This window comes from Ixodes scapularis, unplaced genomic scaffold (genome assembly GCF_016920785.2).
Source record: "Ixodes scapularis isolate PalLabHiFi unplaced genomic scaffold, ASM1692078v2 PGA_scaffold7__128_contigs__length_106722199, whole genome shotgun sequence".
Classification (NCBI taxonomy): Eukaryota; Metazoa; Arthropoda; class Arachnida; order Ixodida; family Ixodidae; genus Ixodes; species Ixodes scapularis.
The window spans coordinates 19786714-19813765 of record NW_024609882.1 but is presented as its reverse complement, the minus strand read 5'-3'; the positions used below and the strand labels follow the sequence as shown (position 1 = coordinate 19813765).

The following is a 27052-nucleotide window of genomic DNA, read 5'->3' as shown; positions in this document are numbered from 1 at the left end:
GGCCGAATGCTGACGTGCAGCATTCGTGTCCAATCATGCTATGCGCTGGCCACCGGTATAGGTGGCGTGAAGGACGCTGCCAGCCGTGCGGCGTCGCTTTTTAGAAGGTGATAATTGATCTAACACGAAGAAAAAAAAAAATAGCCGACAGCAGATATTGTGCTGCGATTGACATCGGCGGTAACTGTTGCGTTGTTGAAAGGTGCGCTTCAGGAGATTCGCTTTTAATCCATGTGCTTTACGATTTCTTTTTTATTATATATTTTTTTTAATGGTAGAATAGTTGTAGGAGTTGAGCTTTAGGGGACGTGTGCTTTTGCGGAATGCCTTTACGATATGTGCACTTGACGAGAAAAGGACGCCGATATGTGCTTTTTGGTTGAAATGTTTTGTAGAACGTGGCTTTTTGGTTCATTGCATTGTGGAGACGCGCTGGAGGACTTTCCAGAACCCCGAATCTCCGACGGCGGTTTCGGAGGTACTGCTGTGTGGGCGGCGGTGAGGCGCGGGGGGGGGGGGGGGGGGGGAGGGGGGGTGCAATAGCGCGTCTTGATCAGTGTGCGAGGAGCGAGGAGGGACGGCGATGGGGCAGCGCGATTGCACGATGACGACGCGCCCCCTGCAATCACGCGAGTTTTTACGTACGGACGCTGCCGGATTTCGCAAATGACAACTGCCGTTGTAAAAAGAGAGATTGAAATAAACAGAAAGAAAGGGAGAGGGAGGATTGGTGGTTAGTTTAATATCGTAGAGCGAGCAAAATCGAATCAAAGAAGCCATTGCTTTCGCAAAGCAAATTCGCGGCGATGTTCCCGAACGCCGCCCGGTTTCAGCTTCTTGTCAAGCCCTTTTAAAAACCGTCTTAGAAACTTTTTATTTGCTTGCACCGTAGAGTAGCAGTGCGTTTCATAGAGCTGAGGAGACGCTGGAAGAGGCGGTCGGCCAGTCAAAAAACACGAAGAGAAAGGGAGAAAAACAAACAAAAAACACTCGTACCACGAGGAAAACATCGAAAGAGGTTTCGGATGAACCAAGAGTCCCGTCACCTTTGACTGCGCCATTTAGATTGGAGAGACATCGAAAGCTATCCGCGTGACCCCTTTTCAGGGGCACCGGTTGTGGATGATGAGCGTCGTTGGAATGCGGTCTCGGAGAACGATCGTCACAAACGATGCGCGGCAACCCTTTTCTGAGACCCTAACGTCGTCTGGAAGAAAGAAACCAAACGATGCAAGATCAAAGGTTTCCAGAAGCAGTCAGAGACGCGGCTGCCCTCCGATCCGCCTCAAAGTGTTAAGCGGCACGCGCTACCGGGTTACAACGGCTGATTGGCCCTGTACCGACCTTTCCGCTGCTAGACATTGCCGGGTTGTCAAAGATATGAGCGTATACACCAAGACGCGCCAGAGGCGAACGCGGAGATTGCGAAGATACTTCGTTACTGTGCGGATAAAGCGTTTGAGTGGAGTTCACGAAAGCCGCGGAAGGAGCTGTGCAGGCAATGTCCGAGGTGTGCTTCTTCCTTGTACAGGGTGTTAAAGAAAGAAAGTACAGGGTTTCTTTTCAACCACAAATATGAATTATGCATGGGCCAACGCTCATTCTCCGCAGAAAAGGTAGTGCTAGAGGTCCGAACCACATGCCAGAGTTTCAGCACGAATCGATATTTTATTCAAAGGTATAAGTGATTTTGCTGAAAATTTCAATGGGAAAATGGGGCTCCTTTTCGCCCGTTTTCGGCTTCTGGCGCCATAGAGCACCATGTGTTGGAGAGCTCCGTCCGCCACCATTTTTCCCATTGACATTTTAAGAAGATCCTTTATAACTTTTGAATAAAAATATCGCTTCGCGCTGAAACTTTGGCATCATGGTTCGGACCTCTAGGGCTAACCTTTGGGCGGAGAGGGAGCTTTCGGCGATTCGTAGTTTATTTTGTGCGGTGAAAAAAACCCTGTAAATGTTTTCAGGAACGCCCTGTATACGACCAATCATATAGGTATAATCAATCTAATCATATAGGTATATATAAAGTAGACATGGTTCATAATATGACTGCGGTTTAGGCACTGCCCTATTTAAACTTAGCGAACTTACATGTCCCGCTAAATTTAGCAGACGGTGTTCACGTGACGTCACGTACGTGAAGCCGTGACATCACGTGGCACCATGATGTCACGTGACACTAAATTTCCGCTAAGTTTAGCAGAGAAAACTTCTCGCTGAATTTAGCGAAAAGAAAACGACATATGTCCGCTAAGTTTAGCGGGAAAATCGCTACGTCGTGCGACCCGGTGTCACGGGAAACCGTGACGTCACAATACTCCGACACCGTAAATCCCCGTTAAATTTAGCGGAAAAAATTTCAGGCTAACTTTATCGGGCCTCGGCGTACATAAAACGCGGGGTCCACTGCGAAATCTCGTCAGTAACGGCTACCGCCGTAAAATAAATGAAACACTATATAACTTGTGTTAAATATCAGGGAATAACGACAACAGTTTTGACGTGATATTGGCTTTTAATTATATAGTTAGATGTTAAGCAAAACAGCACGCCCAATAAATTTTAAACTCTTCCTCCGTCAGGCGGCGTCAGTTCGCATTCAATGGACCTTTGCTAAATTTCCCAAGTATCGAGGAGAATGCTGGGAATGTAGGTACACGCGTGGCGTGCGCTCGCCTTCCCCGTATACAAGAATGGAAGTAAATAACCAAAATAAGGCGTCGACGCGTGCAAGATGCTATTTGTTTTAGGTTTTTGCTTTAGAGAAGTTACTCCTGCAGACGGCAGCAAGCGCGGCGCTTGTAACAACACTCGCAACATGCTCCTTGGTGCTTGGGTCATTTAGTAAAAATCTATATTTCCGCACATGCGCATAACAGTCGAACTTTAATCGAACTTCGCGTTAAGACCTGGTCGAAGTGGGTCCTTGGAACAAATCATAGGGAAGTGCTCGAACGCTCGAACATTCGCGTACGAAAGATGTTAAAGAAATTTACTAAGAGATAAAAACAAAAACAAAAATAGTGGAAAGTGCGTTATAAAAAAAGTGTACTTTCCACTAGTGCACGGGCGGACATACTCTAGACTCTACAGGGCTAATATTCACGATAAGCGGGATAATTAACTATACATTGTTAATTGCGTTTTTTAATTAATTAAAATAATCATGTAGTTTTAGTTAGAAACTTGCTAGGCGCCGTCAAAAACCACTAAGCCAGTAAAGTTTGGGAGGACTTTAAGCACGTGGGTTACGCGGGGGAACTATAATTTGTTAATTAGCGAAATATAATCCCGTCATTCCAATTGAGAAACCTGCTGAGCGCCGTCGAAAAACACTACATCGGAGAATTTCGGGAGGAAATCAGGCGGCTGGGAAGCGCGATGGAGGGGGGGCTAAGGCATCATTAGTTCTGCAAATGGCGCAAGGCTGGCTGTTCGAAAGCGCGGATGGAAAGATTACCGTTCGTCATACGCGTGGGTCCTCTTGGCTTTTCTGCGGGAAAGAGAACTCGCGCGCTTTCCTCAGAGTGCACTACGCGAACTGTCCCGCATGCAATCCCCATCCAAAGCCTTTCTTCTCCTTCCGAAGTCGTTCGCTGCTTTCACGGTTCCGTCGTCGCTCGCTTCAAACGGTCGCGCGCGCGCGAGCAGGTCTAGGCGTCCTTCTCCTCCTCTTCTCCTCCCGCGCCGTTGAGTTTTTTTGGGGTCACGTGACGAGGGGCGCGTCATATAAAACGCTCGGCGGCAACCAATCGCGTCCTTTGAAGCGTTCCGAAAGGAACGAGGCAGGCTACCGGCGCAGTGTTTGCATCGCGCGCGACATCGACACAGCTCACAGTATGCGGTGGGCCGAATTCGACTGACGTCGTTCCGACGGAACATCGCCGCAAGAAGGAACAACAAAAAGAGGTGCTGAGACTTTCGGCACTGTGGTCTGGAACCAGTGGAGAAACCCCTACCTTGTCTTTTTTTTTTTAATCTATATTTATTGTTTTTTGTTTTGTTTTGTTTTTTTCCTTTACTGGACCTGCGGTCGACAGCAGTTGGTTGTGATTCTGCGACTGGGATTTTCTACGAGCGTCATTTTGTGTTGTGCTAAAATGCCAAGACGGATTTTCGCGCTCAGCCTCTTCCTAGTATGGTGAGTCCAAATTTCTTTTCATTTTACCTATTTTGTATTTACAAACCATCTTAATTACATCACAACTGTTTCAACGGTGCCATACTAAGCTCGGTAATATTCAATACTGCGCGTGCAGGTATGTCCACATCTCCGAGTGAGCAATCTTTTTGCCTATAGGATTGCGACACAGAACTATGAAGATGTAGGGCCATAATAATTATTATTTTATGACATTCTTTTTAGTATTGCCCATGACTAGGCGTTTCCAGAGCGCGCTTATTATCCTAACTCGGTAGATCACGCGGTTCAGCTAGTTATGGCGTAATAATATCAGAGTTGTGAAAGTGATGTAGTTGCGATCAGGCCTCATCTTCACAGTTACAGAAACTTTCGCATCAGAAGCTACGCAAAGGTGAAGGCGCCGAGGGCAACGCAGGAAGGCAAGCTCAACTAGCCTTCTTGTTGCCGTGTAATACGATGACATGAGCATTGTGTACTAGCGAAATGATGTGACAAGCTCACGTATCGATTCGCCTGAGGTGTTGATTCGATTAAAAGATCAATGAACACCTCAGCGGAATAGAGATGACACCACAGTTACGAACTTAACAAAAAAAAAAAAACAAAAAAAAACAACAGTAACAGGAAATAAACAAAGACCGAGAGATGCGAAGCGAGAAGTTTGCCATCCGGAAGAACACCCAAATGCACCAATTCGTGTCTCTTGAAGATCTCTAGCACAGTGACCACGATGAGTAATGTATCGGCGTTGTGTCAGTTACTAAAAATAAATAATCAAATAGCGTAACCAAGTTACTCCGACAGGAAGTGACGCGCGCTACTGAACTTAGAGTAGCCTTCCCGCGAATGCTGCAAAATATCGTCACTGCGGACGCGCCGGAACTTCGCTGCAACCTAGAAAGCACCACTTTGTTCCTGAAATTGCAACTAATTACGATAACACGATGACTTTCAAATAACTCGTTTATAGCCCAGTGAAAGCGACAGTTTCAACGGGAAATTAGAACGCGGTACAACGCCATCTACCCTAGCTGCTTTTCTGAAAGATTTTGCCTCCCATAAGATTTTTTTTTAATTTTTGAAGTTTTTTTTTTAAGTTTTTTTTTAAGGGGAGGGTATTGCGCATGCGCAGTGCCGACAACAGCGCCATCGCCGTGGTATGACATCAGAGAGTTAGGTTGGTCTGCGACCACCAACAACTTAAGGAACGCAGGGGCGTGGCTTCGCGCTTCTTGCTTCGTGATTGGCTCTCCGGCGGTCTTGTCGGCCCATGCCGCAATCTGATTGGCCGAGGACCGATAATGAGTTGTTAAGCTGCCGGCGACTACACATGCAACTCACTTCTTTGACGCCACTTTCTGAGGTCATGTGCCTGGGAGGAGGCGACAGGCCGGAAAGGATGGCCAGTGGACTTTTGCACCGCTGGGAACAAAGAATGAAAATATTTCGAGCGCCGAAAAAGTCTCACCTAGGCGGGTTTTTTTTTTCTTGTTTTTTTTTTTTTTGTTTTTTAGAGAAGATTTTTTTTTTTTTGCACTGTTGCAATTTTTGGAAAGGGTAAGGTCGTTCTTGTCGTTATGACTAAATAAATGTAAATTTGGGGCTTATGCCGACAATTTTTTCAAGTAACTGTAAGTGATCTAAGTTACAAGCAATCTCGTGCATGTTACTCAAAAAAAAGTAGTCGATTACAATTACGATCAGTCAATTAAGAAATATTTAATTAGATTATTTTATTACTCGATTGGAGAAGTGTAATTGGCCGTTACTCCAAATTACTTCAGACTTGTAGAAACAAAAGACCGGTTCTTTCGCGCTATCCATCATACGATTAGAATCCCCGAACCATAAACTATCCTTCAGTCGAAGACTTAATTCGATGATTCCTCGGTAGGAAACTTGTAGAAACAAAGGAAGCCATTAGAGAAGGGAGGGAAAAATGGTTACGGTATTACGAGTAATCTGACTACTTCCAATACTCTCGAGATTACTTCCTAACATATGTATTCAAATGGCTACAAAAAACTCCAAAACGTAATCGATTACAAATAATTTGATTACTTGTGCAATGGCTTGCGTAGAAGTCTGGTTACAAGTTACCCTTAAATGTAACTTATGGTTACAGTTACGGTTAGGTATGTCGAGAGTCTGACGAGCTTCAACTCAATTTGACTTCTTTTCAACATTGATCCCGAAGTTAGACCGAAGATTATACGCATACGCGGAAAATTAAAATTCAAGAACAAACTAAATAATTGAACATTTACATGTTCGTTTTTTATTATTTTGACTTATGTGATATAAAAAAAAACACATAAATTACTTTTTTTACCCCAAGTATCCCAAATATTTGTGCAAAAGTCCGGCAACACAACTAAACAATTGAAAGCTTGCGTGTGTGTGTGTGTGTGTATGTTTTTGTATTATGCGAATTATGAAATAAACCACCGCTTAACGAACTTCCTTCATTTCCCCCTTAAAAATATATTTCGAGTATTTGTTTTAGAAGTCCGGCAACGCTGTTTAAAAGTCGGACTTCGTTTAACTTTGCTAGAAGTTTGAAGGTTCACCGAAAAAGTCGCACCTCGAGTTACAGTTAAACTTTTATACAAAATATGCACCGAGGACGCTTGCAGGTTTAGTACAGTGATAAGGCATTGACACTTGTCTCGAGCACGGGAACGGACGAACTTCCTCACTGAAGGGTTTTTAAACGACTTCTTAAAATAGCGCCATTTTGTAGGGATTCTTTTTCGTTCCTGCACAGTTGACACTTACAAATTCACTTGTTCTTTTTTTTTAGCGAAAACGTTGTCATAATTTGTCAAAAAGTTACTTCTTATTAAAATTATAGCAATTTTATAGCCCGTGCAATGTACTGTACTTATGTTCATAGACGATAAAGGTTACCAGTTATTCATTTATAATTAGCCTCCCTACCCTCCCCCCTCAACTCCCCCTCCCCCCCGCAAAAAAACATATTCTTGCCAACAAGCTGGGAATAAAGTTATGATTAGCGTGTTGGTGATTATTATATTATCTGAAAGAATAAAAAAAAAAAGACGGACAATACGATATCTTGTCCGTCTTTGTGTTTATTCTTTCTGATAACTTAAGCTGGGAATAATATTATTTTTCTTAGGCTAGGTGGCTCCAGTTACCACCCATTATAAAGACACAGCAGTTAAGATCCATCCGTCTATCTATCCTCAACATCCTCAACAAAAGAAACGCGAAGGAAAGGCATACGCACGTGCGGAGTCAATGCAGCCTAATACCATGTAGGCCAATACTGGCAACTCCCGCGTAGAGCCGGCGAAAAGTGCTTGCAGCGCCCCTGGCGAGCTCGGAGTCTCCGCTAGCGGACGAATTCTCCACAACGCATTGGTTTTGCCTATCTCCGTGCGAGATGACCAATTAAAAAAAAACTGTCACCGGTATTCACTGCTTTGAATGTTAAAAAATAGGTGCCACCTCATTAGTGAGGGACATTTTCTTCGCGTGGGAAAGATGTTATAGCTTTCAGGTTGCAATTTTGGGGCCCTCCTGAAGGAAACAATCTGTCACGACCATAGAGTTATTACAATAAACGCTAGAGGCTCAGCTGGCGCTAGTGTCTACGGGACTTCCGGTTGCAAATTGAAGCAGACAACATGCGGTCTACATTTCCAGCCTCCCTGTGTATTCCCATGGGAAAACGCGCGTGAATTATGTCTTTTCGCCGGAAAATAACATGAATACCTTTTGTCATTTCGGTTGTACCGGATAGTAGGCACCTTTATTGGTATTGTGAAAGTGTAATTGATTTAGTTACAGCATTTTTCTCTACCGCTGAGTGTTGTTAAACTTTGCTCCATTTCAGGCCCAAACCTCTGTTGCATGAAAGATATGTAAAAACGAGCGACGATTCTAAGCAAATTAAAGATCGAAAGGAATATAGAGTGTGTTCAAGGCTCGCCAGCATTCCGGTGGTGCTTATATATTGCTAATATGCCCGTCCTGTCATTGGATGAAAATGAGTCCGTTGTGCATCTTTACGATCGGTTAAAAAACATTCGAACGCAAAAAAAATAAAGCACGTGAGCTACGAAAGGTGTGTCTTCTTATTATTACCTATGTCGGGCAGTTTTTATCGGGCAGAGCGCAGTACTTGTTCATTTGCAATAAATAAGTACTGCTCTCTGGCTTCTCCCTATTTGCAAAGATTTGGAGCGTGCGGGTGATGATTTGAACCCAGAACAAGCATCGTCGCACATATTCATGAGCAGAGAGAAGAAAGCAGTACTTATTTATTGCAAATCTGACTATATTACGTGGCTTTCAACTTATTTTGATCGTCTGCATGCACAAGGAGTTACTTATCTGTGGTTACTGCGTAGTTCTTGCCGTCTCTCTTGGTTTTCCACATGTCCTTCGTTTGGCACGTATATCCCCCATGCTGGAAAGCGCCGACGCCGTGTTCGCGCTAACAGTGCCCGACAGTGCACATAAATACACGTACGAAGCGGTTTTAGCACCGTTTTTCATGCCACGAATTTCAAATAAAATTGCTGTAACTGACTAAACATTTTGTCTGCGTGACTGAGAAATATTCCAATGGGCCTAGTACGTACAAATTATTCGTGATATTTGCTCTTATAATTAAGCGCAGAGAGAAAATGCACTCGCTTTTTTCCATACAAATGCATTATCGGAAGTCAATTTCTGACTGCTTGCTGTCTGCTTCACAATGCAGCAGCAAACTAGCGCCACCTGAACCTCTAGCGTTTATTGTAATAACTGTACGGTCACAACTTATCTAAGTCAGACTATATACGAATGTACCTTCGCGCTGCTTGTTTTTAAAAAAGGGCTATGTACAAAAATTTCAGAACGTGGCTAGGTTTCAACTTTACTGTTCTTATCACTCAATTCGTTTTGTTGTTGCAATTCCCATTTCTTATGAATGCCCAGCTTACAACCATTTTGTCGAATAGGCGAGCTGGCTAATCCCGTTAAGATCGTCTCCGAATGAAGAAACAAAAGACAATTCCGAACCAGGTAGGTTACTGTGATGTCAGTATGCCCTGGAAGAAGTCGATTGTGCACATGCAAAATTGGACGCTATTGCTGGAATGAATAAAAGCGGAGTTACACAAAAAGCAGACTTCTCGAGCCTCCAAAAGAAAAAAGAGGAAAGCGTCGTAGCGCGAATAAAAATGATTTCGGTCACGTTATATACGGTGCACAAATTCCGATTGTTAGCGCCGGGACGACTGTCTTCTGCGTTTTTTACGATAAAAGCCGGCACCCGTTGGACCGTGTGCAACTCCTTCCATTTTTCAAATTCCACTTTCTTTTTAAGTTTGAGGCGACGCTACGCCGGCGCGGTCTCTCTTCCTCCTGCTTTTATGTTGTGGCATTTCTATCGTTTTTGTTTACTTGACGTTGAAACAATCGCGTATTTTGTTTTGCCTTGTTTGGCTAGTTTTTACTCTCTTTCCTTCGCTTCGGTGCTTACTACCGCCGGTTCATCTTCTTGTCTGCTAAGCTATGCTCGGACTGAGGACCAAAAACCGTCTGCCACTTTTTTCTTCTTTTTTCTATACTGTTGTTTGCTATAACATCCTTTTTTTCACCTTCGATAGAGTTTTTAATCCAAAATATTCATATATGCTTTTTTATATTTATTAAATTCATTAAAACGTGTAAGCTCGTTATAAATTTTTATTCGGGTTTATTTGTGTACGCGGGCATATCTGCTATGGGTCATCGTTCGTTGATCAATCGGCCGTTTCCGAGGCATACACCAGCGCATACTTGCAGATGAGATGACAAGCATGCCATGGGCTGCCTACCACTGCAAAAACAAGTTTCTGCGATGTGGTGGAAAATCCTTCTTTCGTTTTCCGAAGACCGAATTCAAACGTGAGTAGTTATAAGTTACTGCAGCATTCAAATTAAACAGGAAGAGCTATCCAAGTCTGGCTTCAAAATCGCCACTAACGCCTCAACAGACGATTATGACAACTCTACGGAGATCGCGGAGAACTTCACGGACGACAGACCAGACGCACAACTGAACACCCAGTCCTATGTAGCCGGGTGGGAGACCAGTTAGATCTGCCATCATGGTTGCCAAGTCCAACTGCAATCAGAAACATGGAACACCTCGAAAGACATTTCGTAGCAATATTCGCATGCGAAAAGGTCACCACCTTCCGACTTAGCTCGTCACCTAGCCGGTAACATCAGCAGAGCCTTCGACACACCAAACAAGAGTTTAGCTGAAGCCGGACTCGAGGCCGCTGATCGACGAAACAAAGGCGCGGTGTGCAAAGCTTGCCTGGACACGTGCGTCAACAAGGTACACTTAGATGTACTTTTGAACTGCTTCGTCAAGCGAGCGAACGAAAAACCTTCCAAAGTCAATGGGAAAAGAAATGCGAAAGCAAAAGAGGTCACACTACACTGCTTGCACGTACCAGATTGCAGCCTGCGACGGGCAGTGTGAGCTGGACTACGTTAAAGAAACAAACATGTAACAAGCAACTAGAAAGAAAAAAAAGTGAAGCTTTTTTTTTTTTATTAGTTTCGTCGTGTTGCTTTTTCTTTGTTTGTTGTGAACTCATCACCGACGGCGACCACCACCTGCGCAACGATCGTCGTCGTTGAAGGAGTTACTTTTGCAGGGTGATTTGTATCTTTCTATCGTCTGCTAATTTATCTCTGTTTTATTCGCCGTTGTTCGCGACTGTGCCCCATTTCTTTTTATTGTCGACTGAGATGACGACTCCATCTTTCCTGCAAAGTTCGGAAAGTGTTTGCACGGTCATTTTTATCGTTACTTTTTGTTTTGTTTTTGTGCTGCAGCGGCTGGTGCGCTTGCTTTGGTAACATTAACATGTTGTTTGCGCACGTTTTAATGATCACCTATTCAAGTAAGAAATTGTGACAATTCAGTTTTAACGGTTCAACAGTAACCTCTTACGACGTAGTTCGAGTAGCTAAACGCCTTTTTTCCGCTTCCCAGATGCGCTTCAAACGCGTGTGATCCCCCTGAGTGGCGTTTGAGACTGTTAAATGAACTTCTCTATCTTTGTTTCTGCGCGCCTTGTTATTTGACTGTCGTTGCAGTTGCGATCAGTGGATTCCGCTTTGCAAACGGACTGACCGTAATGAATTGCTTCAGCTGTTGGGGTGACGAAATGGGGCTCGCAAAGCTCAAGGACGTCGCGGAGCCTATACTTTTCCATTGCGTCGTCTGCTTTTGTAGACTCCGAGTCCGCTAGAGGCGCCACTCTCGCGTTCGCAGTCGCTCCAATGGGTTTTCGGAGGAGTTTCCAGTATTGGCGAAACTATATCGTATTTGATACAGCTCTTCACAATGTGATTTACGCTATTGGCCAGAGAGTACGCGTCATCTCGTGTTCGTTGTGCCCGAGCATAATAATATTTGCGGACCAAAATAATACCCGAGTTTCGAGGACTTCTACGGCAGGTGAAACTAATAATGAGTTAGTTGTAATACCGTATAAAGATACTTTTATGCCCGTTTTTGTAGTCGATTGAGTGTTTTGATCACACACACACGCCAATAACCCTTAAAAAAGGAAAAACTGCGCCATCTAGTTAGCAGTCGGTGCGCCAATTATTCTCGTCCGCCGTTGTTTGTGCACGTACTCTGAGCATATGATTAAACACGAATGCTGCTTCAGCGTTCGGCGCAGGCTTGGATCCTACCAATCACGCGCTTCGTACCCGAGTGAGTGGATGGATGGATATTAACGGCCTTAGCCTTTGTAATGGGAGGTAGCTTGCGCCACCTCACCTAAAATTTAAGAACCAAAAGTATGATCTCTTCCCTTCGCCAGTTTGCAATTTCGTAACTAGCACCGGGGGTGCTAGAACCCAATCAACCCCATTGTGCTTGATTGGGATTTGAAGAGAGAGAAAAAAAAAGTCTATATAGTGTGCAAGTTAGCTCATATTCATTGGGCAGAGCACCTCCACTATAAACGGCTTCGCGTTTTGAACAATTTCTATTCTAAAAGTCAACGCGAATATTCTAAACACTGTTTTAGAAGACAAAATGACGTGAACAGCCTAACTTATTGACTGTGACTGTACAGTCACTCGCAGCTCATCAACAAACGCCGGGGCGAGATTTTGGCGCGCGTCTCGCTTCGTGATTGGTACTTGGGGGTTCTCGTCTGCTAATGCTGCAATGTGATTGGCTGCGGAGTCGTAATGAGATGCCCAAGACTCGACAACCTCTGCGCTCCGTGAACTGTCAGTGAATAAAGTTGTCTGCGAAGATATTTATGACTACTGAAACGAGACCACTATGGTTAAACTCTTTTTGAAAAGTGCACCATGATACAAGACTGGCGGTAATCTTGGAAAGAAAAAAATTCTTTCAGTCAAAGCTAAATCTTTATGACGGCCAAAACGAGCGCATTTTGGTTATACACTAATATTAAAATGGCGGTATTGTTGCAAAAATTTTTTTACTCAAAGTTTAATTTTTTTTTTTGACAACTCAAAAGAAAGAGCACTACGGGTAAACTGCTTTTGAAAATGTAACGTAGTATTAAATTGGCAGTACACCGTGGGTAAACTTTTTTTTTTTGCCAAAGTTATATTTTTATGACGATTCAAACGAGAGCACTACGGTCAAACTGTTCTTGGGAATGTACTGCATAAGATTTTTAGTCAAAGTTCCCGCCGCACCAAAATCATGCAAAAAAAAAGCAAACAAACAAACAAAGAACCACCTTCCGCGTGCCATGTAAGGCGGTATTACGGGTTTCCGGAGAAAGAGGAGCAAACGCCGGAAGCGTGGAGAGATAGGTCAGTTTGAGGGAAGCTAAAGAGAGCAACACGTCGCCCGCGAAAAACCGACACTAAATCCGGAACTCGCCACACAAATCGGATGATCGAAGATCAAAAACAAAGAAACAAACAACAAAAAAAACTCATGTTTATTATTCAGTGCGATCCTATACACGTTATCGAGACTCGATAACCTTATCGAGAGGCACTGCCGAAGTCCCGATATGGAAACTCCCAGAATTCTGGTCACGTTACGCTCTAAATCTCTAAAAAGCGCCGCCAAAGTTTCTTTCTTTTTTTTATTTTTTTTTTTTTGTAAATGTTTTTAGTGTTGGGGCATTTTTTATTTATTTTTCTTTGTTCCTCCCCGTAACTCCAAAAAGATTTTTTTTTTTTTTTTGAGAGCGAGGGACACGTTGACGCACCAGACACGGGTGACAAAAGGTTCGTCCAAAAGACCATCGAGAAAAGATGCGATGAGGCGTGCAGTGTCGCTCCACGGCGCTGCGCAGTTCCTAGACTAACTTCGTCGCCTCGCAAAAAATAAAAAAGAATGTGGGTTTTAAAATTAGTTTGTGTTAAGACAGCTGAGAGCGTTAACCTGCAAGCTGAACTTGCGACAGTCTTCTTGTGTATTGACCATATCCCTATTCGCCTTTTGCGCTCCAAAGTCTCGGTTTTCACTGCCCGCTTCCAAGCACCAAGCGTGCGAGATGCAGTATAGCGGAGAACTCTTCTCGAAATCAAGCACGTAATTCTGCCCCAGATACATAACGGCATGTTAGGCTTCATAACGAGTACGCCGCACACTTCACGTGCGTTGCGAAAGCCAAGCAGACTTAAGCCTCAAAACAGAGTCAGTCAAGGTATGCCCAAGAAAGTTTGATCACTTGACTGAGTGTATACAGAGCTGAAGACGCTAACTCTGACGAGAAACGGTTTGAGTGCAATGACGCGTTACCAAGTTCCCCTTGTGGCTCGTTCGGAGCTTTGGAGTACCGATATTCTACTTTCTAGTTGCCAGGCTCCCAGCGGTGCTGACTATTTCGGCGGCTCTTTGAGCCCCTTCCTGGAAGCGAGCTCCGCGCGCTGTCGCGCACCAAACTCTCCCATAGCGTTACGGAGAAGTTTTGGGACCAGTAACGAATTGAAAGACTCTGCCCATACTAGGTTAACAAAAAACTAAAGTGACGGGATAACCTGATACTAACCGCCGTATAGCGTGTGTTCCACAATTCTAAAAATAAAGATACAAAAAAAAAAGAAAGAAGTTCCTTGCCGTGTTTTGCAAACGAACTGCGACACGTAGCCGAGACGCTGCGCGCTATACCATATGCAGTTACACTGCCGCCGCGTTTATATTTAGCTGGCCTCGTCCCGCATAACTTGGCGGAGGGTCTTCGCGTGACACTTCGACTTCACGTGGCGCCATGACATGACGCGCCATGACACTAAATTCCCGCTAAACATAGCGGAGAAAGTTCCCCGCTGAAATTTAGAAACTGATTTCTCCACTAGAGATTTAGCGAATACATTTCTCCACTAAACTTAGCGGGAAGATCGTGACGCCATGTGACGTGACGTGACGTCACGTGCCACTGTGACGTCACAATGTAACGACACAGTGACTCCCGGATAACTTTCGCGAATAAGTTTGTACGCTAAAGATTAAGCGGGTATGGGAGATCCGCCGCGAAACCTCGACAATTTTAGGGAGTTTTAGTAGACCGTGTTTCCCGCTCCGCTAAGCCCCTCCGCTACCGGGAACTCTACAGCCAAGGCCATCGGCGCGCAAGCGCAGTGGCGGTTTCTTCGTACGGTCTACTAAAACTCCCTATTACGAATCTAGGCGAAAAATACGAATTGTTTATTACAGGACTGTCCAGCGGAGACGTTTGGGGGCGCGTCAGCGTCACTGGAATCGTTAAGCAAATAAACGAATTGAATTGATTTGAATTAGGTTGTAGTAACAGTGTTTACACGTCATATACAAAAGACATGGTCTGGAGACACAATAACGTAACTATCTGCGGACAGGCTAATTTTTATTCGTAGGAAAGCTTCGAAGTAAGCTTCCCATTGTTCAACCGCGTTACAAATTGCCCTGCCTGGTCGTGATTTCTTTGTGTGGTTTGACACTTCAGTTCCAAAACCTTCGCCATTTAACCTATTTATCGACTCAATAAAATGAACAAATTAAGCCGACCAGTCTCTAGACGCAAAACTAAACGCCACGAGAGTAACTTAAAACACAATGGTGCAGCAGGGAGAACGCGAGCAGAGTTTGATATACTGTGTCCATGAAGTGTCGTGATGATTAATATTTGCGTTTCGTCGACCGACACGAAGTTGTCAACGTGATTTTTTGTGGCGCGAAACGCTCCTCTGACCAGACAGAGTGCGACTATTATTTATTTTTACGAGGAAGTTAATTTAAAGTTAAATATTGGGTTGAAGAACTCAACATTCGACACTGACGAGGTATTTTTTTTATCTCGCATGATCCGTATGCAGAATTCAGAACCTTTCGACAATTCTAAATTGTAGCGAAATTCTTTTTACTAAGAGACTACCTAAGCCCGCAATCACATTTATTTCACATATATTTATTTTGAACACTTTTAGGGCCACGAGGGCATTGCACATAGGAAGGATGACAGGTATATACAAAAAAAAATTATAAGGAGGCAAATAATCAGCAGTTAAACATAAATAGTGAAATTGTTAGGGCAGCTTTAAAGGAGCGATGTAACGATTTTTGTATTTTGCGCGAATACCGCTTAGAACGGGCCCCTGACGTTAATGACCTGTGAAAAAACCGTTCATTTTTCACCACACGCAATCAAAGTCGCACAAAAAATTAAAGAAAAACGAGCAGCGTTCACCCCTTCACCTCGCAGCCAGAACAAGCGGCCACGTGATCCTGGAGCCTATTATATGCCGCCAATGTTGATCATAGTCATGCGCTGGGGTTGGCAAGGCACAAGACACGCGCTGAGTTCCAGACATTGTTATGGGTCGGCTGTTGTTGTCATTGCTGCGATTGGACACAGGCCACTACCCGAATGATTCTCGAGCTACAGATTATTACGAGCCTAAATCAAGTGCCCACGCAATGCTCGGGTCCAATCTATGAGCCGCATTCAAATATCGTCACTGGGTGCTGACAGTACCGCCCAGCTACGTCATCAGGTTTTTCGAAGAAGAGATTGAATGAAAACGCTCGCTTTTGTCCTTGAAATTACACCGCAACAAAGGAGTTTCTCGGCGAGTGGCGTTGCGTCCGAGTATCCTTGAGTGCCACTAGTGACAGTAAGCTTGTGTGAAGTGAAAAACATTCCAATTGAATACCGCTGCACCGCCCCTTCAAAGGTCATGCCATCGGACAAAGCTACCACAGATGCTGGAAGGTGGCTTCATGAAGGCTCGGAATATGAATGAACCGTGAAAACGTGCTAGCTTGACACGATGGTATGTCTATCTTGTGTCGGTGATCGAGGCGCAATGATATGTAAGATGGAGGTGTTAGTAACTTTTTTTATCTGAATGGAAGATTATGGTAGATTTTGTGAGACAAACACAAACGAGAAACTTTTCTACGTGACGCTAGGTTATGGTAGATTCAAACTACATTTCGTAGATGTTACACAGACAGTGCGATAGCATGCCGCGAACAGATCAATTTCCAATTGCTTCAATTGGAGATGTTATGTCTTCCCAGGTCCCAAATTTAGGAGGAGTATTCTAGTTTGGAGCGAACGAGTGAAAATTGGCTGCCGAAATGTACTAGTGGACTTGCCTCGCCCACAATTTTTTCGGATACGGAATGAGTATAGTATAACATAAACGAATAGAGCACATTCAAAACGTGAAGTGGAGGGCGGTTCAAAGGCCGCTTTCCGTGTGTTTTTGTTGTCGTTCCTTTGTCCAGGAGGGCTGGGCTCCGCGTCGTTCCGGCGTACGGGTTTTGTGACCTTTCTGCCAGCCGCGTGACACTTACTGCATTTTCCAGCTTCTCGAGCAAATAAAGACTAAGAGTTATAGCTTATGATGATGATGCAATTAATGCAAAGGTGCTAGCCAGCTGGACAAGAATGACGGAAATAATCCCTGGAGAAGGGGAACAAGAAAGACAAAGGACAAACACAAATCTCCAAACACAGCTAAGTAACTGGTGCGCGACCGAAAAAGTCCGCCTGGTCCTGGTATCGAACCAGGGACCTCTCCAATTCCAGTGGAGCGCTCTGCCAACTGAGCTAACTAAGAGTTAGGTGTAAGTAAAGCAAACGGGTTTTCTCAGCTGCCACCAGTCCAGGTGTCCAACACCAACACCAACAAAGGTGAACGGCCTCCATTTTAAGGTTAATGAAATATATAATATGAAAACTGGCTTTCATTTAAGATATTTGTTCATTGGGAGTCGCTCGTCGGAGTATTCTATGTGGAGAGTAAGTTCGTCCGCTTCTTGCAGAGAGGTAGCGATAATGTCTGAATGGCGAGCTATTATTGGCTCATAAAAAAAATAAAACAAATATTGGGCAAATCTCAAGGAATCTAGCATTAAGGTCTACCCTCTATTCTTTCAATCAAAGCCAATCAAAGTTCGGAATCGTTCTGACGTCACCACGGTTCCTCCGCAAGAAGCAAACGACTTGCTCTCCGCGTAACAGTCACTGACTTGGCTGTGACGATACCGTCGAGTGATCGTTGTTAAAAAAGTTTCGCTAGGAACGAGAAAAAGTGGTTAGTAATGCACAATGCATGCGACAGTTAATGCGAACTCAACATTAAAACTTGTCGTTTTCTGTCTTTTTTTCTTTTTCTTTTTGCCTTTTGCACAAAGAGGACATTTGCAAACTTTAAATGCTACCCCAGATGAGCGCACCCGAGGGACCTCACCACTCTGGTAGTTTTCATAATTGCTTTCCAGTTGTGACGTTGCTGACAGCGAAACAGAACAACAACTGGCGATGTACCGTTCGTGCTAACTGTTTCGCGCTTTGTACATTTCCTAACTACCTTTAGGCTCCTTCTTTATGGTTACAGTCGCGACAGGGGCGTCGGAGCATATCAAAACCACTATAGCGCAGCCCCAGTTAAATACAAACCAAACGAACCGATCAACCTGTCGCTCTGCACAACTCGCGCAATGCTGCCCTCTGAAGACCCCTATACCTCGCTGCGGTTCAAGGTGCCTCCCCCGTTGCTCCACAGAACCCTTTGGTGGATCACAGTAATCGAGGGAGACCCTGCTTGTCTCGTGACCTTCGCAGTGGGGGGGTATCGGCACACGCTGTAATCACAGCGTCGCCGTGCCTTTTTGAAACCAGGCGACGGCAAATAGGAAACAATCGGTTCACCGTTACGACGAGATCAGCGTCGCCGGGGCTGCGGGGACGTGGTTGTCTCGGTCGGTGTACCAGCACCTGTTTGGAGCGAATTTGTTGGACGCGAAAAATGAAATAATAATAAAATGAAGGGGTTAGGGTATAATATACGTCCACGGTTAATGATCGTCATTTGGATCAGGTGAAAACACGCGCTGCACGCTGCTCGAGCGCGCGGGTCACAGTTATGATCTCGGACGGGCGGTCTTTGAGACGGCAGGGGGGCTTGGGGCGAGCACGGGGACGGCGCGGGCAGTCAAAGCGGAATGACTACCGTAGAAAATGCAGCCTCGTTTAATTTCGAACACGCGCCCAGGCGGCAGCGCCGAGGAAGTGAGGGAGAGGGGAAGATGAAGAGCGCGCGCGGAGACATCAGAACGCCGATCTCTGATTCGAGTGATTAGTAGCGGGTAGGCCTAAAGCTAGATAGCTGTCTTTGTCTCCGATAAAACGCGGAACGCAAGGGTCCGAGAGCCGCCTATGCGGCGAGCAAGTTCGTCTGCTTCTTCCAGAACGACGAGGATAGTGGGCAAGCCTCAATGGTGGATGCCTTGAGGTCTACCCACTATTTGTTTTTTCTCTCAATCAGCCAATACGAGCTCGGCATTGTGACATCATCGCAATCCCTGTGCAGGAAGCGGAGGAACTCGCGGTCCGCGTAGCTCGCGTCAGTGTCGGAGCCAGCGCGGATTGCAGCGTCTCATAACAAGTGGGACGCTAACACGCGGCGACGCCAGCACGCGCACGTCTTCCGCTTGGGGCGGGTCGGAGGTCTACTAACGATGACGTAATGCGCAGGCCTTGTCTTCTAGGGGGTATATTGCTTGGGCGGCGGCGTTCCTCTGGTTAACCGGTATTTCTGCGTTCGTGCGAATATATTTATTGCTATAGGGAGCATTCACTAGACGCCATATTTGTGGGTGCTATTTAGAGCGCATGCTCAGAACGAGCTCACATTAATAGGCTGCTAAAACCGGCACTTTTGATGGTGCGGAATGCACGTTGCAAAAGAACTGCGGAAGCTTGCCATCAGCACGCGCTCAGCATTTGCGCACACAGCTATGGCCGCCAGTGAATACTCCCTATATTACCCAAGCATCAAGGAGAATGCAGAGACTGGTGTTCCACGCGCCGCATGTGCTGGCCTTAGCAGTAGTGACTTTTCTAAAGCAAATAGCTAAAACAAATGGCATCTTTCACGCGCGTTCGTCAACGCTTTATTTTGGTTATTTACTTCGACTCCTTTATACGGGGAGGCGTGCACGTGTGGCGCGTGGAACACCAATCCCTGCATTCTCCTTGATGCTTGGGTAATATAGAAATACGTCTACATATATATATAGACCGATCTCACTAGTGGGTTTCGTTACTGTCGTGTCCGCTCGTGTGTACCAGCACCAGGGACTGAACGAGAAAAATGACGACGACTCGTGCACGTGCGATCTTTGGGGCGATCGGGCGCCATCCACCTCGGACGTTTTCATGTGATGTATTTCTTGATGTAAACCGATGTAAATGGGGATGTACAGTGTTTATTTCAACTAGTAAACATTGGCGACGAGGGTGGGATATCACCCTGGCAACGGAAAGTGCGGTCAAGCAGAAGGAATCAATCAACGGAATGTCCATCGAGGATCCCCAAGTCCCCGGTTACATTCTAATATTCGAAGCATTGCCACAACCACCCCTGACAGCAAACGTTGTAGCGAAAATAACACAAGAGGATGCCATACTCTCAAAGCTATACACAGCGATACAAGAAGGTACGGTGCAGCAGCTGGAAGGCGATGACTTCAAACCTTACCACAGAAGAGCCACGGAACTGGCTATTCATCGCGGTTGCATCACCTGTGGAACAAGGGTTGTCATTCCTACAGCTGCGCGGGAGCAAGCCATGAGCCTGGTTCACGCAGGACATCGAGGAGTAATAGCTATGAAGACTTGCGTTCGGAGTTACTTGTGGTGGCCAGGGTTGGATGAAGACATTCAAACAACCGTTGGATCTTGTGATTCATGCCAGGGTACACAGAGCAACCCAGCAAAAACCTATATTCCGCCGTAACCTCAACCGTCGGCACCGTGGCACACACTGCATGTGGATTTTGCAGGTCGCGTGGAGGGACGCACTTTCTTGGTGGTGGTGGATGCTTTCACCAAATGGCTGGAGATACGTCAAGTAAGCCATCCTACGTCGGCGGCAGTCATCGATGTGCTGCGATTCCTGTTCGCGACGTTTGGAATTCTACACAATGTAGTGTCGGACAACGGGACAGCTTTCGTCTCTGCTGAGATTGCAACGTTCTACGAGAACAATGGAATTCAGCACGTTACGTCTGCCCCGTACCACCCTGCCGCTGATGGGCAGGTAGGACGCTACGTAGGCGAACTGAAGAAGGCACTAGCACGGGAACCATCTGGATCAGTGAACCTAGTTACGCAGGCGCTGCGGACCGCAGTCATTCTGCAGGCGCGACAACCCGGCTGGAGCTCTGCGCGAGCCAAGCACGAGACGACGCGGACCATCCCGTGCACTGTCGCCTGTCGCCTTTTATAGTATATCCCTGTGAACTATAGTTATGGTGGCGTCACGCATGCGTGAAACGCTTAATGAGATCGGTCTGCTGCGTCTGCTTTGCATTTTACTCCGTTCACCAAGGTGGTTTTGGTCATTGACCCGGACCCCTGAAAAAAAAAGAAAAAGTTTGTTTTAAACAGTCTGGTTGCGACACGCGTGTCAAGAAATAAATTTTACGCGAAAAAAAAAAAAGCAATATTGACGGCGAGAGATTTATTTGAAATTTTGCGCGCTAAGTCCATAACCCCGGCCCCGCCCCCCCCCCCCCCCCGCCCCGCCCCCCCCCCCCCCCCCCCCCCCCCCCTCCCGCCATCACGGGTTATTCCGGAATAACCATCTTGGTAGTGAAGGCGAAGCCGATCAACCTCTCCTCCACGCGCCCGAAATTCCAAGATGGAAAAAAAAAAGTAGAAAGGAGGTTACTGCCGACTAAATCACGTCTCGCGCCGTCAATATTGCTCTATTTTTTTTCGCGTAAGATTACTTTTTTGACACGCGTGTCCCAACCAGACTGTTAAAAAAACATTTTGTTTTTCTTTTCAGGAGCCCTTTAAGCTGAGAATAGAAGCTCCGCCTTCAGCGCGAGCTCGCTGGCTTCCGCAGTGCTTTGATTGCGCGTGCCTGCGCGTTCACACTTGTATTAGCAAGGGCAGAAAGCTCGCGCTGAGGGCAGATGGCTTTGCTATCACGCAATTCGAAGCATACGCGCTGACGGAGGCTAAAGCTGAAAATAATGTTTGATGAAACGCTGAAACCGCAAACTGCGTTTATTTTTAGCATTTTTTTTATTGCGCATGGACAGACGCTTGTATTCGAAGGTGGCTAGTGCATAATTACATAATCTAACGTTACAGCACCGCTTTTATGCTCGTATCGCGTGGATGGTGCAGTCAGCCACAGAGCCTTATATGTAGAGAGTTTGGCCATTCGTTGGGAAGTATAGAAGACAAATGAGGAGGTGCCATTGGCCGAAAGCGGGCTGGGCGTGTTCCAGGGAGTCTTCAGAGATTCAAAGGGGGGCAACCAGAAGCCGGAAATAATACCCTGGTGGTGGTCGCGAGAAACAAACTTGATAAGTGCCTCGGAGTAACTCTCGGTGACTGAAAATATGGTGCACGTGATGTTTCAGTCATGGTAATCCAAAATCATGGTGGAAGAGTGTGAGTAGCGAAACGATCGACACAATCCGTACGCCAAGCGCTGAGGGCAGGGGAATCTCCCGTCCGAGCGGTCACACTCTGTCCGAGCAAAACAGAGTTGAGCGGTGCATTCGTTTCTTACATCTTTCTGCATGATCATGATCAAAGCAACACGTGCACCCTATCTTCGACCACGAAGGGTTACTACACTTCACTCTTACGCGCTTATTAAAACTACATACGGACATATACCTTTGATTAAAAGCTTCTCGCTACCACCACTAGGGGATTCTTTTACGCTTTTGGTTGGCCAACAGAGCATGCCAAGCCAACTTACTCCGTCTGGTGCACGTCCTGGCTCTGCCCACGCCTCTTATTGACCAAACTCTCTGTATATACGACTCTGGTCAGCCATACAGCCTCCTCTATACTCACAATGCCTGGCAGCTCTACGACGGAGCCATAGAGTGCACCGCTCGCAGATATGGAGCGCGAGGATCTGGTATAGCACAGAGCACCAAAGAGTCATTTTTCGGGGAACCTGGACGTCAGCGCACAGCTTTTGCAGCGGCGAAAACCCGAAACACACTTGTTCGCTCGGGAGAAGTGTGTTTCGGCGTCTCGCCGCAGCGGGGCGCCAGTCACGTGGCTCTCCTCTCATCCGTTGTCTGCCGCTCTACCTTCTCCATCTCGGCGGCCGCTTCTCGTGGCGATCTGCCAGGCTTTGCCAGTATATTCTTTCGGATACGCTCGCGCCCTCTGCCCGAGAGCAACGGGCCTGTCGCCCAAGAAGTTCTCGTACAAGCAAAGCATTCTGCTGAGCTAGGCCTACGCGCCGTTACTCCCGACACCGCAGATATTCGTGAGATAGATTAGAAACGCTCGAGCGATGCGCTGTTTAACCGTCCGCTCCGGGGATTATGCGCGAACGCGTGGACGCCACAACCGCGCTGCTGCTGCTCACGACTCCGACGGTCACATGCCTTAGCGCACTTTTTACGAAACAGAGGTGCATTCAACATCAGAGACGGGACTCAGCGCCCGACCAAAGTGTACATTAAGAAAATAAATAAAAGAAAAAGAACAATAAGAACGCGAATTAGCAAGTCACACGAGATTTACGCGAATACGGGCTGTCATTCGTGAATGTCGGTCGCGGGAAAGTCGCTGTCCGACTGTGTCACCAGTCGCTCCGAAGATTAGTGTCGGCGAAGCAAAAAAGGTGCCGAGTGTGATCACGTATTTTGAGATCCGTTGCTGTGGCAATTTGTTGGACGAGGTCGAGGTTTGAAATATATATATATATATATATTTAATTATTTATATATGGGCGGTATCATTTGGATTCAGGCATCAAGGTGCAGTCGTATTTTTATTTTGTTTCATATTTTTATATCTTGTGACGCATTTTCCAAGAAATACAATCCTTTTTTTATTTTAATGTCCTGACATGTTTCGTTTCTGAGAAAACAAATCTCAAAGAAGCGGGAAAGCTTTTGACGATTGTCGTGTGTGCCGTTCTTGAACCACTCGCAATCTCAAAGCATTCAAAAGAGAGCGTCTATATACTTTTTAGTGTGATATATATGCAAGTAGGTAAGACGAAATCATAACTACTATTTATTATTCGTCGCTCCAATCTTTGTAAAAATCCCCAAACATGCCTCCGCGAACAACTGTGACCTAAATTGCGGATTGTTTTTTTTTTTTTGTGTTTTGAGTCGGCTATGTTTATAGTATTGCTTTCAAAATAATGTCACGTGTAAAACCTTTCATTGCCTTTCAAACTAAGCAGATCGGAGCGCATCTCAGCCCGCCGGGGCTGAGATGCGCTCCGATAGCAAATCGAAACTTAAAAACCCGTCGATTTTTTGCGGGTTTTCAGAAAGCCGTAAAATGCTTCGCGCGCCTTCTATCGTTCTGCAATTTGTTGATTTAGTGTTTTTCGATGATGCTGAGCAATTTTCTAATGTAAACCATACCCTTAAACACAATATTAAAAAAAGTTAATTACGCAAAAATAATTAGCAACTTAATTATCTCGGACTTTAATAATGTTCCTAAATGGGCCCCTGGCCCAGGACCAAAACGCCACAAGCTTTGTTTCGTTGTGATGGGTAGTTTTCGCAGGAGCGGTTTGGCCTGCGTTCTCTGAAACACCCTGTATATATACCACGCTTTCCGGTAATCAATCCCCCCTCTCTCTCTCTTTTTTTTTTCTCCTGAGCTTCGTTAAAGCGAGAACAAATTATAGTGACTGCCAGAATGAGAACGGCAGTGCGATATGGTTTAGATGCCCGGTCTTAGAAGGCGCTTATTGTCTTCGGTCGTGCTTTGGCTGCTAAAGTAAATGTACAAATCAAATGTGGAGCGTGTTGGTTAAATTGACGAGCCCCAGACAAAGAATAAAACCATTTCTTTCGAAATGCTCGTCGCACTTCGTCCCGAGTTTGTTTGATTCTTTCGATGGTCACTAAATGTACAGCATGGTGTTCTCATTACGTCAGTTACAATATGTACTTTAGATGCTTAGCCAGCGTAAAGAGTGGATCACGCTGCAGCTAAAAAAAAAAAGTTATCAGGTTGGAATATTTTTTAAATAAAATTAATTAATTTATTTAATTTAAGTCGGATTTATTCGATTTAAACAAAGTTTATACAGTTTAAATCAAATTAAATTTATTTAAATAATTGTAGCTCGAAAATAGTGAGTCTTTATTAAAAGATGCATTTAAAGGAAATGGGAGGGTAATTGACCAATGCACCCGATCCCTAATAATAACGCAGAAGGAAGAATTACTGTAATTTTAAAGTGGTTCAAATAACAAAATTTTATTGATGTGAGCACGCCATATCAGAATAAAAATAACCTAATTTTTATAGTTTATTAAAAATAAGAAAAATAAGTTATACTTGTTTTTTGTTTTATTTGTCTTATAAATAACTTGCACTAGGACATTATTTATATAGCTTTCGTTCCTTTCTTTCGCATTGTGCTTTACATAACTGACGATCGCACTGGAAGGTAGAAAGAAAGCTTAATTTTCGGTTGCTCAAAAGAGAACTGTTTTTAGTTTCTTTTCCCCCACATGTTCAACTTGATGTAAATATTTCTCTCTTAATGATTATTTGATTTAAATATAAAAAAAAATTCCCACAAAGAAACTATCAAGTGATAAATAAGTGGTAAAAAAGAAGACGTTTATGAATTTATGGTGGTTTTTTTTGTGGGAAAAGCTTGATTTATATGTTCATGGTAAAGCTGGTCTGATATAAATCATGATATAATTCAGGATTTATTTCATCTCAATTTTCATTCTCCACCTGCCATAATGGTGATACGGAGACGATTAAAGTAGGCAGCGCGCCAACCTTGGCTCAAGGGCTATCTGCCACCAGCAGGTAACTGAGTATAGCAACCTTCTGGTAGCAATACTCAAAGAATCCAAAAGAAACGCTCAGCCGTTCTCATTCTAGCAGTGACTGCACTGTAGTACGACTGATAGCCTCCATCAATTTCGCTCTTCTGCATCGAGCACATCTGGAGCACAGCCGGAAAAATTCCAGCGCGGGTATTTCAAAGATGATTTATAAACAATCTCACTATTTACGAAAGTACGTGGCTTTTGATGATTTACGAGGGTGATTAACATTTTTTCCCGGCAGAAACGTTTTGTTACCCATCTCGCACAATCTTTTCGAGTCCCAACCCTGTCGTAGATTATTGCATAGGCAGAGCTTTGGTTGATTTGAAAATGATGTGCCATATCGCAACCGTCACTGTCCAACTGAGTCAGTTTACGCTCAATGCTGCCATCGGTCATGGACGCCAAGAAGCGTCAGGCTTCTTCTTCGTGGCTGACACTTGCGCGTACTTCCTTGAATTTTTGCATCCATTTGAATTTTAAACACACTCTTTCGTGACAAAACACTTTCTCGGTTTTGTGCACAAAGTATCGGCACTGCAGACGCACCTTCAGTCAATTACAGCGCGCTGCTCTTTTGTGCAAATCTTTTGTGCAAATGAAAAGTGGGGAAGCCATTGTTTCTCGCACCGCGTGCAGTACAACAGTGATTTGACGTGACACCTTCAGACCTGCTCCGCAATGAGAGACAGCGACATCGTACGAAGATCGCCGATAAAACAGTGCGGCGAGCAGACGTTTTAACATAACTGGAAAGCAGATAATGTTTCAAATACCCCCGTATACTTTCGGCAAATTATCCGACGCTGGTACTAAATAGGACGAGCAAGAGCCGGACTTTTCAGACTCTCTCTCTCTTCGTTTTCCAGCTGTCACCGACGGCGCTGTTCGTGCGCCCAAAAGAGTGCCGCGCTCGCTGGCGAGCCGACCTCTATTTTCCCGCACTTTCGATTCGGCAACCTTCCCCTTGAGCCAAGGTTGCCGCGCTGCCAACTTTAATCGTACCCGTATGACCGTTAACGCGCGCATTTCCAGACGCGCATGGCGTGTCAGTCTCATCGCACAAAACGTCGAGTTCCCTTTACCGAAATCCATCGAGTGTGTCCAGATTGATTTCCACCCATGAACGTAGTACTTCCTTTCGATGGGCGTCTTTTATCCGAAACGCTTCCTGGACATTTATGCGCAAGGCGAAGACGTCCGGGCCTCCCATCTCGCAAGGAGGAAAGAAGAACCCCGCTTTATCACGCCGAGACCGCCGGGTACATAGTTCTCCGACTGTCAGCGGAAGGTTCGCCGTGTCTTCCTCTCTCTACTCGAACAAACGAGGAACGAACTCTCCAGCGGCGCGGTAGAGAGGAACAACCACGGCCAACATCGCGTCAGAGAAGGTCTTTACGTCTTAGAACTACTTACACCCCGCGGCGAGTGGTTGGGCAGCTTGCCGCGCGAACGATTCGAAGCGAACACGCGGGCCCGAAATTCGTTGTATTCAAAATTCATATATTGGTGTGTCGTCTTCTCTCGAATGTATACACACGTAGCCCGCAGACGCGTATACGGAT

General features: G+C 45.3%; 1 protein-coding gene across 1 annotated transcript in view; it reads left to right on the top strand.

The window, feature by feature from the left end:
- Positions 1–4103: 4103 nt before the first annotated feature.
- Positions 4104–27052, top strand: part of LOC8027499 (peroxidase-like) — a 139537-nt gene continuing 116588 nt past the window's right edge. The window contains exon 1 of the mRNA XM_042286353.1: positions 4104–4144. Coding sequence (XP_042142287.1) covers positions 4104–4144 — 41 coding nt within the window. The remainder of the gene's footprint in view (positions 4145–27052) is intronic.